Source organism: Agelaius tricolor, unplaced genomic scaffold, assembly GCF_023055355.1.
Source record: "Agelaius tricolor isolate 1412-34295 unplaced genomic scaffold, bAgeTri1.0.p SCAF_9, whole genome shotgun sequence".
NCBI classification, from domain to species: Eukaryota; Metazoa; Chordata; class Aves; order Passeriformes; family Icteridae; genus Agelaius; species Agelaius tricolor.
The window spans coordinates 24,027,691-24,044,406 of record NW_027269269.1 but is presented as its reverse complement, the minus strand read 5'-3'; the positions used below and the strand labels follow the sequence as shown (position 1 = coordinate 24,044,406).

The window sequence follows — 16,716 nt, the reverse complement described above, 5'->3', positions numbered from 1 at the left end:
CCTGGTCAGACTGAAGAAATTTCTTAATTATGTTGTTCAACTAAGCGACTGTAGATTAGTACCTGGACAGGGAACTTTACTTTGCTCATTACCATTGCTGCCATTTGGCACAGCCAGGGGCAAAGCTGCTTTGTCCAACACGACAGACCAACACAGAGAATATAGGTGTGTCCTTACCTGAAAGCCCATCTCAACCAGGGATATGGTACCTCTACATCACCAATGCCATGTTACACATCTGGGTGTGCACTTATGCTCCTCCATCTGTATACATCAAAGTGGAAAAGTTTTTTATTCAAAGGTCTTTTTGAAGTATTTGTATGCTTATGATGCTGGTGCATTACTGAAGGGTGCCCCCACCCTAAAAGATGTGGTCTGGGCTTGTTATGGTGATGTGACCAGCAGTTACATTTTAGCCTGCCTTTCCCTCACTTTTCATGTGTAATCCACTGTTTTGCCTTTATTAGACTGTTACAGGTATCTGACCAAAAGCAGAAATACAGGAAAGACAGCAATGCAGTAGGAGAATATGATGCAAGGCTGATATGAAGTCCTGGCATGGACTCACTGTGAAGCCTTGTGATAAACCAGCATCCCTAGTCAGAATTTGGCAGAAAGGTCGCGGTAGCAAGGATAAAGCACTGTAACTCTATCGCTTGCTGGGACTGGTTTCACTGGCTGATTTCTGAAGTGAGAATTTCCCTTGAGGAAAGGGAGTTAGGGAGGAAAGGAAGGTCAACATCTCCTTTAACCAAAAAGTCAGTGAAGCCTCTGCTTCAAATTTTGACTAATGGTTAAGTAAGAGCAGAGGTAATTTCTCAAAATCCAAATTTGGTCATTTTCCCAAAAGTGCACAGGCTGATTGATCATTACAGAGTCAAGCTGATCATTAACCAGAGCTGTTTTTCCCCTGTACAATCCTTATACTTGTACTGGATGAACAGGAAGATGGTTGAAGATCCGAAGAGAAAACTGCTCATGGTTCTTGCTCTCCTCTTGCTGCCCAGTTCAGCACAAACAGGTAAGAAAAACATGAGTGCCTGGCAAGGGATTGAAGGTTTTACAGAGAAGGATCTGAATTCAATTCTCCCTAAACAAGCTGTATGTCAAGAGGTCCTGGCAATAACCTTGTTAGGTGCCGGGGACAAAAAGTAGTGCAAGAATGGTCCTTTCTTCTCTTATGCTTTGATTCAATTACTCTCAGTGATTTAATTCCATTAACCTGATTTACAAGAATGATCCAGGTTTGTCCTGAAGTGTGAGGAAAAGGGACCATTTGGCCTCTGGCAATGGCATCTTTGCCACATTGCTTCAAAAGTGTGATCTGCATTAGCTGAGAGAAAAATAAACAAATGCCACAATTCCATTTCTTTCTTTAATTGTACAGTCAATGAGACTGCCTTAGTGATCACATCTACAGTGCCACATCACCTGCAGTTTCACTGCAGTGCACCTCCTGCCTTACCTTTACTGATGATCCCCCTCATCTTACGCCATATCTGACACTCACCGTGCGGGCATTGGGCCCACTTTTGCTACTTAGACTGGCTCATGACCTACATTTTTTCCAAGCTTATCTCTAAAAATATCTCTTTCTTCCTTGTCAGTGCTCAGGAAGACGGAAATAAAAAACAATGAGGGATAGTCACATCCTTCTAGGGGAATCTGAATATTGAATCTCGCCCCTTTGTGCTGACCCGTAGGCTGTGTTTTGTCTAACTGGTGTAAAGTATCTTCTGAGGGAAATTGGGAAGCTGGTTGTTTGATTTAAAAATACATAAATGAATCATTATTTTATCATATGTCAGATTCAAGGCTGCTTCACCTCCTCCAGTCCAGAAAGGGAAGATGCATGTATTGTCATTGCAGCAGGATACCACTACACCAGCTCTTAAAGTAGCACTGCTAGTGACACACACTGCTGAACTTTTGTGCTTGCTTTCTAGCCTAAATTTGCTCAGGTGTAGCTCATAGCTGCAGATCAGATATTTATTTTTTTCTGCCTAGGTCAAAGTGCCTTCCAGCAGCAACCTTTTCCTTCTCATAAAGCATTTTCATGAAGTAAATGAATCAATTGTGACATTATCAGTGACATATTTTTTCATCAGCATTCTCATGCTTTATCATCAGCATTCTCATATTTATTTCTGGATTTTTGATGCAATTGTCAGTTAGACTTGTACCTTCTACTAAGCCTACCAGAATCTGAATAGAAATATCCCCATTCAGTGGTGATTACCAGTCAGCAACCATTTTTTTAAAAAGCCACCTCATAAATGTACTTAGTAGCTGGTGTAGGTGGCCAATTTGCTTTAAAAACCAGCAAAATATCACTCACCTCATGGTAAAACAATTCTCAGAAGTCAAAGCTGATATGATATCCATGGTTATTTTCCCAGACAGAGCTGGAATTCCATCAAAGGACAGAAACAACTTTATCAGTTGGGTAAAGTTTCCAGTTTGTCTCATTTTAATTTATGCTAGATACTTTTAATCTTTATCAATAGACGTGAAATTGCTTCCTTAATTTTGCTGATGAATTAGAACGAGGGGTGGTTTTTTCCCATTGCACAGACCCAGACTAAATGTGCCACTCCCTCCCTCCTGTGCAGGGAATACAGACAGGCTCTCAGAGCATCACTGTGTGGACTTCCAGAGAGCCAACCTCCTACGGGGCAGCAAACTCAAGGTCCAGTTTCTCCTGTTCACTTCCTCGAGCCCCAGCTGTGGAGAGCTGATTTCAGCTGATGATGGCATCAAGAACTGCAGCTTCAACAGCAGCCTGGACACCAAAATTATTATCCATGGCTTCAGGTGAGAGAAAGAAGAGCACTGTGACTAGGTTTTCACTGGTGAATTAAACACTGCCCAAGCATTCCCAAACACTGGGTGGGCTGGCATGCAACTGTCCTGCTTGTGTGACCTCCTTGTCTTCCCGGCAGAGTGGCTGAATGAAAAACAAGTCCTAAGAGCAGAGACTGGGATTCTCACCCCCAAACTGGACCCAGGAATTTTATAGGAGGCTGTTGGTGGAAAATGCTGCTGACACCCCACATTACAGCACAACTTGAAGTCCTTTAGTTTGTGACTAGTTGCCTTTTCTTGTGTGTGCCTCACACCCTTTGGAGCCTAAAAAAAGTTAGAAATTGGTATAAATTTCTTCTTTCTTTCTTTCTTTCTTTCTTTCTTTCTTTCTTTCTTTCTTTCTTTCTTTCTTTCTTTCTTTCTTTCTTCCTTCCTTCCTTCCTTCCTTCCTTCCTTCCTTCCTTCCTTTTTCCTTTCCCCTTTCCTTTCCTTTCCTTTCCTTTCCTTTCCTTTCCTTTCCTTTCCTTTCCTTTCCTTTCCTTTCCTTTCCTTTCCTTTCCTTTCCTTTCCTTTCCTTTCCTTTCCTTTCCTTTCTTCTGTCTCTCTGTTTCTTTCTCTTCCCACATCTTTCTCTTTCTTTCCTCTTTTCAACATTTTTAGTTAAGAGGTCTTTTCTTTAAGATTCTTGTCCCTTTAAATTGTCTTCTTGGATTTCATGCCCAATAGCCTGGGTTAGTGAGCCATTTAGAATCCCAAGCAGACGGATTATCCTTCTGTTCTTGAAAGTGTTGGGATTGGAGCTGGGTTTTTCTTTTTAACTGCCATAATTCTGCAAGCTTCTGTGCCATTTTTCAGTCAGGTGTGACCATATAATATTATTTGTTTTGAAGTGCAGAAGCCTGAATAGAAAGTGCATAGAAAACCAGGATGAAACCACAGCAGATACTGCAGGGTCTTCTCAGAAAAGCAGCTGTTGCCTTCAAGAGAGACAGCACATTCTTCACCAGACAACATTAGGGGAACTGGGCAGAACAGAGCCTCCTTGGTTTTCCTGGAATTCTTTGGTATAGATTCTTATTTTTGATTGTCTAGAGATGAGAAAATGTAGCAATGAAAACCAGGTGATCTGGACAAGGACTTCCTGCCAGTGGCAGCAGAGAAGGATCCAGGTGTTCCCAGCCACTTCACTTACTCCGGGTGGGCTCTCTGGTGGCTAAATGAATCACCACAGAGACAGTGAGATCTCAGCCTGTGCCCTGCAAATGTTATCTCATTCATTAAAACATCTGGTTCCCTCCCAGATCAGAGCATTCTGGAAAATGTTATTACACCACTGCAAAAAAAAAAAAAAAAAAATTCCAGGTGTGGGTGTCTGACACAAAAAAAACTTCCAGCCACTGTCTGGCAGCCTCCTCTGAGACATGTGAAGCTCCAGCACAGAGAACAACACAGGGGCACAGGCCCTGCTTGGGGAACAGCTAATATCCTTGTTTCTGGTGACTCCTCAGGGCTTTGGGTACCAAACCTTCCTGGATTGAAGGGCTTGTCCAAGCCATACTGCAGACCAGCCAGGTGAATGTGATCGCAGTGGACTGGGTGTATGGGTCTACAGGAGCCTATCCCTCTGCAGTGGACAATGTCACACAGCTGGCCCTCACCATCTCGCAGTTCATCAGCAAGCTCCTGGTAAGCCACTGTGCATTTCCAGTGCAGGGAGAATGGCCAGGGAGCTGCTCCCAACCTGCTCTATCCAAGAGCTGGACAAGTGGACTTTTTACTCCAGATTTTTCCTATTACCCTCTTTCAATCCAGGCTTGACCATGCCACCATTTTTCTTCTTCCTTTGGAGTTTTGACATTTTCTGGAAAAAAATCCCAGTTGTCAGCTGCCTCTCCAGTTCAGAACAAACCTATAGTCTGCCTTGGGTCTTCTCAGATCCATATTCACTGCACAGTCTTCTGCTGAGAAATTTTGTCCAGGAAGCTAGAGGGAGTGAGATTTGAGGCTATAATATATTTGCTCTGGGCTTCAGATAGACTTCCCAGTATGTGGAATACCCAGATGTGTCCCATTCTGTTCGTGCCAGCACAGCTGAACAAGACTTCTGCAATCAGGGTGATGAATCCTTGTGTTAACCAGCTACATGTAAACTCCATGAAATGTTTGCAGTTCTGACCAACCTGTTTAGGGCTGGGTTTGCATCTGTGGAACCAAAGAAAGGCCCTGAAAAACAGAAAGTGCAACCCATCATTTCCCTGAGTATTTGGTTTCCCACTGTACACATCAAAAGAAATCCTACATTAAATAGAGCTGCTGTGTGGGCTGGGACAGGGTATTTCACCTTTCTGCTACAGAAAGAGTAATTTGTATTATTGTCACCCTGCAGGCTCTGGGAGTCCCAGGGACATCTATCCACATCATTGGGGTGAGCCTGGGAGCACATGTTGGGGGCCTGGTGGGGCACTTCCATGGCGGCCGCCTGGGACGGATAACAGGTATCCATTCTGAGTCTGGGAGCCTCCCCTGTCCTTCAGGAGAGAGAATGAAAGAGCAAGAAAGGGGAGTCATTCAGAGTGGTCTTTTAATTTCATAAGGCTTATGGGCTTCTCCCTAGGTTCTGACAGTGCCTTTCCAACATCAGTCCCCTCCATGCTGCCAAAAGAACACATGAATTTGCAAAAAGGTGCTTCCACCTCTGCTACACTCTTCAAATTGGTGCCAGCTTAGCATTGGTATGAGCCATCATTACTAGTGAAAGCCCACAACACCCAGAAGCTTTGCTTCCAAATTATAGCATGCACATGTGGTTCTTAAAATCAAAGCCCACCATTCAATTGTGGAGGGAGCAGCAGGAGTGAGCTGCTCTGCAAGAAAACATGAGCTGAGAGCCAAGAGGACAGTAAGATGGGCAGTGGCCTCAGGCAAGGGATGACTCCTACTGTGTCTGGGCAGGAGAGCAGAGCAGGTCCGGAGACAGGAACCAGGGTCATGCCCAGTCTAGTTTGTAGTGATAAGGCAAGCCCAAGACCAAGCTGGGAAGTCAAGTCAGGACCAAGGCTGACCAACAAGGAAAAGGCCAAGGCATGGCATCCCAACCACACAGCTCAGGCAAGGAACAAATACAAGAAGAGCCTGAGCCAACATTGGGAGGACCCAGATGAGGCTCCTTGCTGTTCTCCCCCACGAGCTGGCTGTTTCCACAGTAAGCTGGGCTAATGCCACCCAAACAGAGTGTGTGCCAAACAGAGCTGACCTTAAACACAGCCAGAGGTGTGAGGAAGAGACTCCACTGGGGGAATTGCAGAGCAAAATGGTTATAAGCTGATCCTGCCACTTAGAGGTTTTGGTGCACTCAGGACCTGTTCAGCCTTCAGGAGTGAATCATGAATACAGTCACAGAATCATTTAGGTAAGAAGAAACTTTGGAAGGTCTCTCTAGTCCACACACTACCACCACCACCATCACCCCTTCTCAAAGTGGGGCTGCTTTGTATGTCATATCAGATTGTCAAAATTGTACTAAATTCAGGGAATCCCCAACAGAGATTCATTTTGATAGGAGGGGAATGCCACTACGAAGGAACAGACAAAGTCTCCAGCAGCGTGGCCTAAACTCCTGCTGCCTCAGCCCATGCTGGTCTGTCTCACAGAGGTATCCTCAGGAAGGTTCTCACTCCACTCTTGGCTGGGCAGTCCAGAGAAATGTTGGTTCAGTTTTCACAGCCACCCATGCTGCATGAAATACAGGCATTTCTTAACAGGAAGTGAATTTGATGTTGAGCCCTTGTTAAAGCTGTGAATCAAAATTTACATTAGGAGAAATTTAGAGTAGTCTCTGTCCTGCACCAGAGTTTTATGATCTTCAGATGAGCAGAAGCAGACACATTTCCATGAAACCATAGTAATAAACTTCATATTTAAGCACCCTTCCCCTATATGTTGTCCACATGTAATACAAGCTCTGTAGATTTATTTATTCCATTTTTAACTCTGCTCGAATACAACCCCTTTTCCACATTCCTGTTTATCCTGTGATTTTATAGGCACACTGGGCATTGCAGATTCCAGTTCAGATTTAGGATCCTGAAGACAGGTTGGCTTAGACCCAAGATATGCCTGATCTCATCTCCTGCCTCCTCACAAATTCCTCACAAAGGAATTTGACCCCAGAGCCACAATTTGCTGGAGTGTATGTTCATATTAGGTTTCTGCCTCCTCACTAAGAATTTTATGCCACACTAAATAACAATTTTCAGTACCTTTTAAAGCTTTTAATTACAACTTGGTCTGTAGAAGTGGGTGGGGAACCTCTCAGCTTTTTGTGCATATCAAGATTAAAGAGCATTAAAGTCTTATTTTTAGCTTTTATTTACAGAAAGAACAGAAAAGAAGGCTTTTTCCTTCTTTTTCTCCTTCCCTCTCTCCTCACAAATGCAGACATGCCCATTTGTATATTGTTGATACTGCCTTCTCCATGGAGAATTAATGAGACTGAGTCCAGAGTTGTGAAACCAGCCAGCTCCAAGGTTAATGGCACAAGGAGCAGACCTGCTTCCTAAACTACTGTTGCCTGGGGAGTGACAAAAAGTCTTGTGAGGTTACTTTCTATAAAATGAGAACAGGATAAACCTCAGGAAAAAAAAAAAAAAAAAAAAAAAAAAAAAAAAACCAACAAAATCTGCTTCTTGGTATTGCCAAGGACACTTTTCTGTTTTCCTTTGAGTCCACAGAAATTGCTCTAGGAGCAAGTTTTAGGCAAAAATGTAGATGATTGCTAAAGACTCAGTTTTATTTGTGGGGAAAGGGCTCAGAAGCTTCTTTGGTTTAAAATTGTTAGGTAGTATGAAACTTCTGTAATTCCTGAGTTGGTTAATGCCTGGGGTGCTGAATTCACTGCTGATCTGCAGTGACATTTCTCAGACATGTAGTGCTAATACACATGACAGCACAATTTGGGAAGGCATTAAAAAGTTTCACCCAAACTCCAAGAGATACTATGCACCCACTCTGTTAGAGCTATTTAAGGCTCAGCCATGGCTTTACAGGATAAAACCTTTAGTTAAAACACTGCCAAAGGGTGTGGAACAGTGGGAACAATGCAAGGAAGCTGTAGTGCAAGTTGCTCCTAGCAGAAACTATTCTGGAGCTTAATCACTGAGACCTGGGAATAATTTATTATATCTGCCTAGCACTATTTTTAGAGTTTTAGATAAAATAACTGGTCCAGAAATAAGAAAGAGAGGGGCTGAAGAGTACTTGTTGAGGTGTTTGATTTTGTTACAGCCCTGGATCCTGCAGGCCCTAAGTACACCAGAGCCAGCCCCGAGGAACGCCTGGATCCTGGGGATGCCCTCTTCGTGGAAGCCATTCACACTGATGCTGACAGTAAGCTGGCTTCCCTCTTCCTCAGCCTGGCCTCCTGTTCCTCCTGACATCATTGTTGCTAAGGAGTCTGTAGGCCATTGTCCCTCTTTTTGCCAAACTACTATGAGTTCAAGTTCACTCTTGAGGGAGATTCTTGTTAAGAAAGATTTGATGATGAATTTGTACCCCAGACCACTTCAAACAACAGACAGGCAGAGTTTGCTACAGCAAAGTGAGTTTATGCAGAACCACCTCAGCATGATTTTTACTGCCTGAAGAGAATTTATAGGTCTAGCCTCCCTTTTTTTTTCCTGCCTGATGTAAGAAAGGTGCCCCCCAGGGTGCTGTTGGAAAGTAACAGAGTCAAACCAAAAGCTGGTGCAACAACAGAGTAACTTCTCTAAAGCACTGAGGATCTACATAGGCAGAACATGTGCTAAAGAATATTGTGGTGCCTTTGAGTCACACCTTTTGCCTGAAGACCATGAAAACCTCTACCAACACAACTCTCAATTATCCTTCACAATGACACACTAAGGCTGGGGTCAGTTAATTCTCCTTTACATAGAATCAAGAACTAGAGTTGCTGAGCTGGTGGTTAAGACACAGTTTCCAGTCATTTTGATGGCAGGGCCCAGAGCATTTTCTGCCCCATGCATCAAACCTGCACATGTAGAAGCAGGAAATCTGGCCTTGATGTCTCCAGCATTAGGGCTGGCTCCAGTACTACTAATGCTCAAGCAGTTATTGGGACCTGTCATCAACATGTATGGTAAAGCCTACGGAAGAGCCAAGGCTGAGAATGAAGTGGCATTTCACCTCCTTTCAGATTTTGGGATCCGGATTCCTGTAGGCCACATCGATTACTTTGTCAATGGAGGCAAAGATCAGCCAGGATGCCCCCGATTCATCTCTGCAGGTAAGAACACCCTCTGGCCAAGCAGAGAGCTTTCATGGCCATTTAGCAGACTCTGAAAATGCTGCTTGGCAAGCAGCTCTTGCTACAGCCAGGGCAGTGAGCAATGCGAGACAAACATATTCACAGCCCACACCTCTTCTCAGCAGTACAAGAAGCAGTGACATTAAAATCACATACAGATCAAGTGTCTTGGCAGCACCACTGTCAGGAGATGTGATTTTGGCGATGCTTCTCTGTGACACAAAACTCTAGCTTCAGTAGAGATGACACTTTGCTAGAAAGGCTCTTAGGTAGCACTAACAAAAGCTGCTTTTTGTTTTCATGCTGGAAGTTGTGTCTACTTAGAGAGACAGTTTGTACAATTACTGTCCTTTTCTTCTAGAGAAGAGGACTCTCCACAGTAAACAGTGTGAACTCATTAACATTCAAATATGTTCTGTATGAGTCAGCTGCATTGAGAGTCAGCTTTCCCGAGACACCTCTGTTACCTCATTTCCCATAGCTGGGGTTTCCACACAGGTGGGAGTCAAAGCTGCTGCACCCCCTTGCAGAGAGCTTGATTGATGGCCTGATTGATGGACACTGACAGAAACATGACAGCCCTGTGGTCCCTCTCTTCAAGGGACTCAGTCTGAGAGACAAAAACACTTCTAACTTCCTGCAGAACTTTTCTTGCAGTGGGATCTGGGCTTGTAGTCACAGAAATGCCCTGCAAAATGTTATTAATGGGAAGGTCATTACTGCAGTAACAGTGCTCCTTCACTCCCAGCTCCTTGGGAATGAGCAAAAAGCCTGAAGCTGACAGGAAGACTCATGGCTGCTTTTCTCTGGTTGGTGTTTTCCTTGCAGGCTATAATTTCCTGATCTGCGATCACATGCGGGCCGTGCATCTCTACATCAGTGCCCTGAGCCACCCCTGTCCTATCGTGGGCTTCCCCTGTACAAGTCATCAAGATTTTCTAAATGGTCATTGCCTGGACTGTGCAAAACCCTTCCTGTCCTCCTGTCCCAGAATAGGTACAGTATCAGCATAAGACCTGCCCAGAGCAGATGGCAATACTTTCCTGATGGTGTCAGTGCAGAGCACAGGATGTAGTCCAGATTTCTCTGAGCAGGATTTGCTTTGGATCTGTTTGGGAAGAGTGACAAGCTGTTTTGTTTTCAGGCTTCTGTAGATACAATATGAAAACTCTTATATTAACCAGGGTAGAACAGCAAAATCTTGAACATTTCTGATCTTTAAACATTTCCTAGATATGTGTTGAAAGAGAGTTTCCAGAATTGCCATCCAGAATCAGTAGGCAATCAGCTCAAAAAAAATGTCTTGTTTAGCGAAGCAGCTGGAAATTTTAGTTCAAGCCTGAAGTCCCAGTCTTCTACACCACTCAGTGTTGCTGAGTCACCTCCTTTTCATAAATTTCTGCCATGGTCACCCCAAAGATGAACTCTTTGGACTGGTAGAAGGTAGTAGGTACCTCTTTTAGGCTTCTGAAACTGGGCTGTGGCATGAAAGTATGCTCTGCTGCTATTTGCAGTATGGTACCAGAGGAACATAAAGAGAGGCCTTTTTTGGTTTAAGTTCTCTCAGATCACCAAAATGGTTCTGTCACCAAACCATTTTGCCAGCTATTCAATGATGCAAGCCACAAGTTATGGTGGTTTCCTCATTTGACCAAGGAATTCAATTTCCCTTGTGTTTGCACTGTCATTTACATCTGCACCAAGTTTCCTGACTTGGTAGTGCTTAGTCTTGCTCATTTTGCACAGATGCAGCTGACAGCACAGTTTGTTGGCAGAGGAATGAAAAGAAAGCCACCAAGAGGTTCTCTGGGGATGATTACCTGGGGTAGCCAGAGGAGGTTTTCTGAGGGAATGTTAACGTGTCAGACATCACAAACTTGTACTTTCTCTGATTTGCACTGGTCTAAGAAAGGGACCTGTTCTCCAAGACAGGGGAGTCAGGCAAGGTGAAAAGGAGGTGACTGATATATATTATATTTCTGTTATATTTCTTACTTATATTTCTGTTCTGTCATTCATGGCTTTCCCTGCACTGACTTTATTTCCTCCTGCAGGCCTGCTGGAGCAGGCAGGTGTCAACATGAGCAGGCTGCCCCAGGAAGTGAAAGTTTTTTTAATGACCAGTCCTTCAGCCCCATTCTGTGGTAAGTATTATGAGAGAAAAAGGAGCCAGAGGGTTTTGGCCAATGAGGCAGATCCTCTGAGGAGCCCAGGCAGTTACAGCACACTGCCCCATCAGGGTCAGCTGCTGTGGGCCATGGGGTCTGAGACACACCACTGAAGAGCAATAACCCTGCACATCTCCTCCATAAAGCCCTTTCCAACAGATTTGTCAGTGTGGGCACAGCCCTGAGCAAACACAGCCATGTGTGTTTCAGGGCTGAAGTACAAGGCATTGAAAATGCTTGTCTGTTCACACTGGGCTATACAGACATGTCCCCTGGGCCTCACACAGCACAGAGACTTGATTCTTTCTTATGTCTGTTCAATCTTTTCTGCTGGTGGGGCCAGGGAATGAGTGCTAGAGCCCCTCTTCTGTCATGGGCGGGTCCTACAGATAGTACATGTCCTCACACCCACATTCTTTTCTTCTTGCTCAGTCCACCACAGCCTGGTTGAGTTCCAGCTGCAGAAGAAAAGAAACAGAATCACCATCATTGAGATCAGTTTCAGCAGCAACAGCACCAAGGACACAGCAAAGATCATCATGTGAGTGACAGTGCTTCCTTCTGGCCTGTTTTTTCCCAGCTCCATGAGTAAGGATGTTTTATCCTAGCCCAGGAAAAGCACAACAACAGTGTATTTCCCTAAGTGATGAACCACAACCTTGTTTCTTGAGTCCCACCCCATTTTCCTTAAATTCCTTGAAGAATCAGGCATGTGCTACCATTGCTCAGTAACCCTGACTGGGTCCATGTCTTTCCGAAGTGCACAAAGCAGTAGGAACAGCCTGGGAGCCCCAGATTTGCATCCTTTTGTGTGGCTACGCTGGTTCCTTTTCCACACCATACCCTGACCTGGCTCCACTTCAAACTGAATCACTGTCAGATAGTTATTAGCCCTGCTCTGGCAGACAGGGGTGGCTTACAGCAGAACCCAAATCCACCAGAGGCTCCAGAGGGATGGACTGTGTGGCTTAGTCATTTCTCTTGATGCCCAAGAGGGTAGCAGTTGCAAAGAGGAGACAAGTGCACCTCAGCATAGTCAGAAATGTGTCAGGACTTGTTGCCTCTGCAGTAAGGGAGGAATGCTCTCACTCCCATTGCAGACAAAAGCAAGGGGCAGGGGACCAAGATCCACTCTGTAGACAGAAAGATGCCTCTTGAAAACACCACCCTCCACCAGATTGTGTCTGAATTAAAAGATCAGACTCCACAGCTTCCACAGCTCTTGCCACCAGGGGATCTCCCCACCACAACAAGTTCCCCAGAGTCTTCCTCACTTCTTCCTACTCCTTGCCCATTGCTCTGGGAACCACAATGCAGCTAGGACATGCTGCTGGCTGCCTCAGGAAGCAGGACAGCAGCCTGATAAAGAGTCCCAGCCAGCTCTCCTGGCATCACAGGGGTTCCAGTGCTGGCTCCCACACAGTCCTTACTGCTAAGCCAAAATATTGTGACCTGGAGCTAACTGTGTTGCTGATTCAGTCGTGGGCACCAGGAGGCAGGGGGAGAAATGGGGAAGGGGAAGCCACACTCCAGGGTACTTTCCAGAGTGACGCAGATGCTTGGTCACAGATTTCCAGCCAAGCACTAGAATTTGGGTTTGTACTCCAGCCTGGTGGAGCTCAGTCTGCTCAACTCCTCCTGGTTTGGAAGCCAAATCTGCCTTTTCCACAGATGCAGGAAGGAAGAAATAGTAGTGCCCAGGTCAGAGCAGGACCCGTGCGGCGCTCCCACTGGCAGCTGTCGGACACTAGGTTTGGTGGGAGTCCAGCAGGAGGCATGTGAGCGCTGGAGGGAAAGGAAGTGAGCCAGGCAGGCAATCCCGAGGCTTTGCTGTACCCTCCGGTTTAATGAGACAGTGGAGTTAGAGCAGGGTAACCGAGCCAGAGATGCCCTGCGGGGGGGAGCAGCAGCTGTGTTTCTCTTAAATGCCTTTCTTAGAAGCACAAGGCTAAACTGAAAAATTTGCTTACAGCTATAAACCTACAGATTTGAGAGTATAAAATTGAAGATACCCATTTTATTTACCACTAGTAGCAAAGGGCAAATTTCCCTGCTGTAGGCAAAGCTCAGCCTTCCAGTGCAGTCAAGCTCAGAGTATCAAATGGGCATCTAAACATAGATCCTCACATCACAGTTGAGACACTGATCGATCAGTGACTTATCTCAGATGATCTGTCATGTATATCATGCTGCAGTTTCCCAGAAGTGCAGAGGGACTTGGGAGTGTTCAGCTAAAGGACTCAAATGGTTGTGTCTTGCCTCAAACTGCCCTTCTCATCTCCTCTCCCAAATATCCATTCCAATCTTACTTCTCCCCACATGTTACTCAGAATGGCCCAAGAGACATGTCCCCAAGCTTCAATAGCTGACATGGATGGGCCTGATGAGTGAGGAGTTTGTTACACAGGACACATCCCAGCTCCACTGCTGTGTGCTTACACATCACATGACATCATCCCCCATATCCAAGAAAACATATCTCTGAAGCCAGCCAAGTCTCATAAATCCATCCAAACGTTGTGCAGGATTGGACCAAGTGTCAGTCCCAGGAGTGGCTCTTCCAGCATGGTTAACTGTACTGCATTCCTCTGTCCATGGACAACATGCCATAGAGAGATGGCCCCCATTTGTTATCCATTATTCACTTTTATAACCACAATTTTGCCATGTTTCTTATTTTTAGCAGCTTCAAGCCAGACACAGACACACAGAACCCAGCAACTACTTCTGCAGTCTAAGGGAGGGACTGGGTGTGCTGCTGTGGGTTGGCTGCTGTGAGTGCAGCTGTCAGCCCATGCCTGAGAGTTTAGCCTTTGTTAGCAGAATTGTAGGCTCTTCCTGACCCTTTTGTCACCTCTCCCCTTTCCCTGCCATCATGTTTCTGATCAGACAGTCACCCAGGTGGTTCTGGGACTGTGCCAAGCCAGCTGCACACGTCATTCTTCATGAGTACAAGGAAATCAATGATCTCCATGGTCTAGGAGGTGCCAAATAGATCAAGTGCAAGGCCCCCTGGATGGACTCCATAGAAAGGACTTAGAATACCTGGGCAGCACAGATCTGTGGCACACAACTCACTGGGCTCTGGTCATTGGCTCATTAACAAACCTCTGTCATTTCTCAGTTCACATTGCCTGGGTAAGAGCATAGGAATGGACAAAGGTCCCTCTATCCAAGCATCCCACCTTCAACATGACCAAAAGCAAGTAGCTACAGAAGAGTATAAAAAATATCTCTTTGAAAGCATGTAGCAATACTTCCCCAAAGAGTTTCTCTGTGTCTAGTTACATCTCAGGGACTTTCAGAGCCAGAGATCATTATCCTTACTAGCTTTTGTATTCCACAAACCTGTCCAGTCCCCCTCCCTTGACTTGCACAGCCATATGAACTTCCTGGCATTCACAACATCCCAAAGCAAGGATTATAACAGCTGGAAAGGAGTGGTACTCTGTCCAGTGGGCATTCTTATTGAGCCTCACACCTCTTAGCTTTCTTTGAGGACCCCAGTTTGTGTACTGATCCCCACTGATCCCTATCCATGCCATTCACCATTCCACAGATGTTGACTTATCTGCTACTTACCTCTCTGTGGCAAGCTGAGCAGTGTTTCAATCAGTATGCAACAGTAAGAAGAGTTGGTGATGGAAGGAAAGCTATTTATACAGCAATATTCCTGAATACAGAGATAAAACATGGAGAGACAGCCTGTAAAACGCTCATGCAATGCCTTATTTTGACAGACGAGTCTTCTCACTCCATTTTGTTATATGAGGGCTTCACAACAACACCACAGATTCCTCCAGTGTTTCCATGGATGTGCACATGGACTGTATCTGCAGGCTGGCTGAACACATCCCTCACATCTCTCATCCTGCCTTGCAGACCCAAGGACCAGGAGACAGGCAAACGGCTGCTGGCCCACCGAGTTCCCCTCTGCCAGATAAACACTGTGACCCTCAAGTATATCCCCAGGAATCATTTTTGGAGCAAGGATGAGCCATTCATTGTTGGCAAGTTCTGTGTAGCACCACTGCCTCTCAATAGCAGGTAAGCCTCAGGAATGTCATACAGGGATGCCTATGGATGCAGCCTGTGGTTTGTTTTGCATTTTTCCTCCTGTTTAGGGAAACTCTTAAAGAGGTCTTTTGCATCACCTCTGTGTCCCCATGTAACTCATTTTGTACTTGTGAAAGAGAAAAGCTACAAAGGTAGTTGTCTGGGAGTTTTTCAAAATTCTTTCCCCAGGATAAAAGTGTTGTGCCATGGAAGGAATAGGGCTGCAACTCACATCACCTTGAAGATACTTAAGTCACAAACCATGGCAAGAGCTTGTACTAACTAGAATTTATTCTTTTGTCCTTGTTTGCCCTCTCCATCTTCCCCTGTCAACAATGGGCCCCCATCTAAAACATGACAGGCAAACATTTTTCAGGATGAGACAACAGAAGACCAATAATATATTTCTGTGTCTTATACAGCAAGGTTTATAAAGCTCTAAGGCTATAGACAACCATTTTGGCATTTTCTAGGTCAGACATGGTAGAGTATATACCTTCAGCCATAGTTACCTCTCCCAGAGTAAAAGCAGCCAAGTCTTTCTCATCCTGAGAGAGATAATTGTCTTCTCCATAATGCAACATTCTTGACAGGAGTTTTGCAGATCCAAAGTTCTTGCAGGCAGGACAAAACAGCTGGGTTTATACTGACACATTCAATTGTCCATCCACATTGTTTCTGAAATGCTGGCTCAAGGCTGAAGCAAGCTAGTGGATACTTCAAAGTAGGTTCAAATTCTGTTTTGATGGACAATAAGGAGGCTGAAGTTCTACTATCTATCTATCTATCTATCTATCTATCTATCTATATCCAGTAGTCTCAGACAGGGGAAGAAAAAAGGCAATCCTATATAAATACCAGGTACTCCCTTGAGTATAAGGACTATTCCTTACTAGCATGTTTTGCACTCCAGAGTTGGGATGGATGTGTTTTTATCCCTTATGAATGGGACAGCAAGGGACATTACCTGAAAGAGGTGCTAACCTGCACTCCTGGAAGCACTGGACTTGGCTTTGGTACAGATAGAAATCTGTAGAGTTGCACAGGCTCACAACTGTGCTTCTGTCACTACGCTGGGAACACTCAGAGCAGCAGTGGTGCTGCTCAGTTCAAGGGAAAGGTGAAGGACACAAGTCCATGCACATCCTTCCTGCCACTTCATCCCAGCCAGAGCATAGCACCCCATTCCCTATCCTTTGAAAAGCAGTTCAGAGTCCAGCACTTTGCTTGCTTCTGTGTTAGGATAGGAACCTGCACCTGCCAATGGCCAGCCTGACCTCTCTGTGCTCTTCCCACAGCAGGACAATGTCATGTCTGCCCTGGGGCCTCACCCTCCCCAGCAAAACAGACATCTCCTATGACCTGCCTACTGCTTGTGCCTAG

At 45.2% G+C, this 16,716-nt stretch overlaps 1 protein-coding gene across 2 annotated transcripts in view; it reads left to right on the top strand.

The window, feature by feature from the left end:
* Nucleotides 1-16,716, top strand: part of PLA1A (phospholipase A1 member A) — a 20,895-nt gene extending 4,179 nt beyond the window's left edge. The window contains exons 2-12 of one of the 2 annotated variants that reach the window (XM_071433282.1): nt 945-1,021; nt 2,613-2,814; nt 4,314-4,491; nt 5,192-5,300; nt 8,089-8,190; nt 8,999-9,088; nt 9,938-10,105; nt 11,164-11,253; nt 11,710-11,818; nt 15,160-15,324; nt 16,632-16,716. In XM_071433282.1, the coding sequence (XP_071289383.1) occupies nt 945-1,021; nt 2,613-2,814; nt 4,314-4,491; nt 5,192-5,300; nt 8,089-8,190; nt 8,999-9,088; nt 9,938-10,105; nt 11,164-11,253; nt 11,710-11,818; nt 15,160-15,324; nt 16,632-16,716 (1,375 nt within the window). Of the gene's footprint in view, nt 1-936; nt 1,022-2,612; nt 2,815-4,313; nt 4,492-5,191; nt 5,301-8,088; nt 8,191-8,998; nt 9,089-9,937; nt 10,106-11,163; nt 11,254-11,709; nt 11,819-15,159; nt 15,325-16,631 lie in introns of those variants that run through there. The other variant, XM_071433284.1, reaches the window with a different exon arrangement.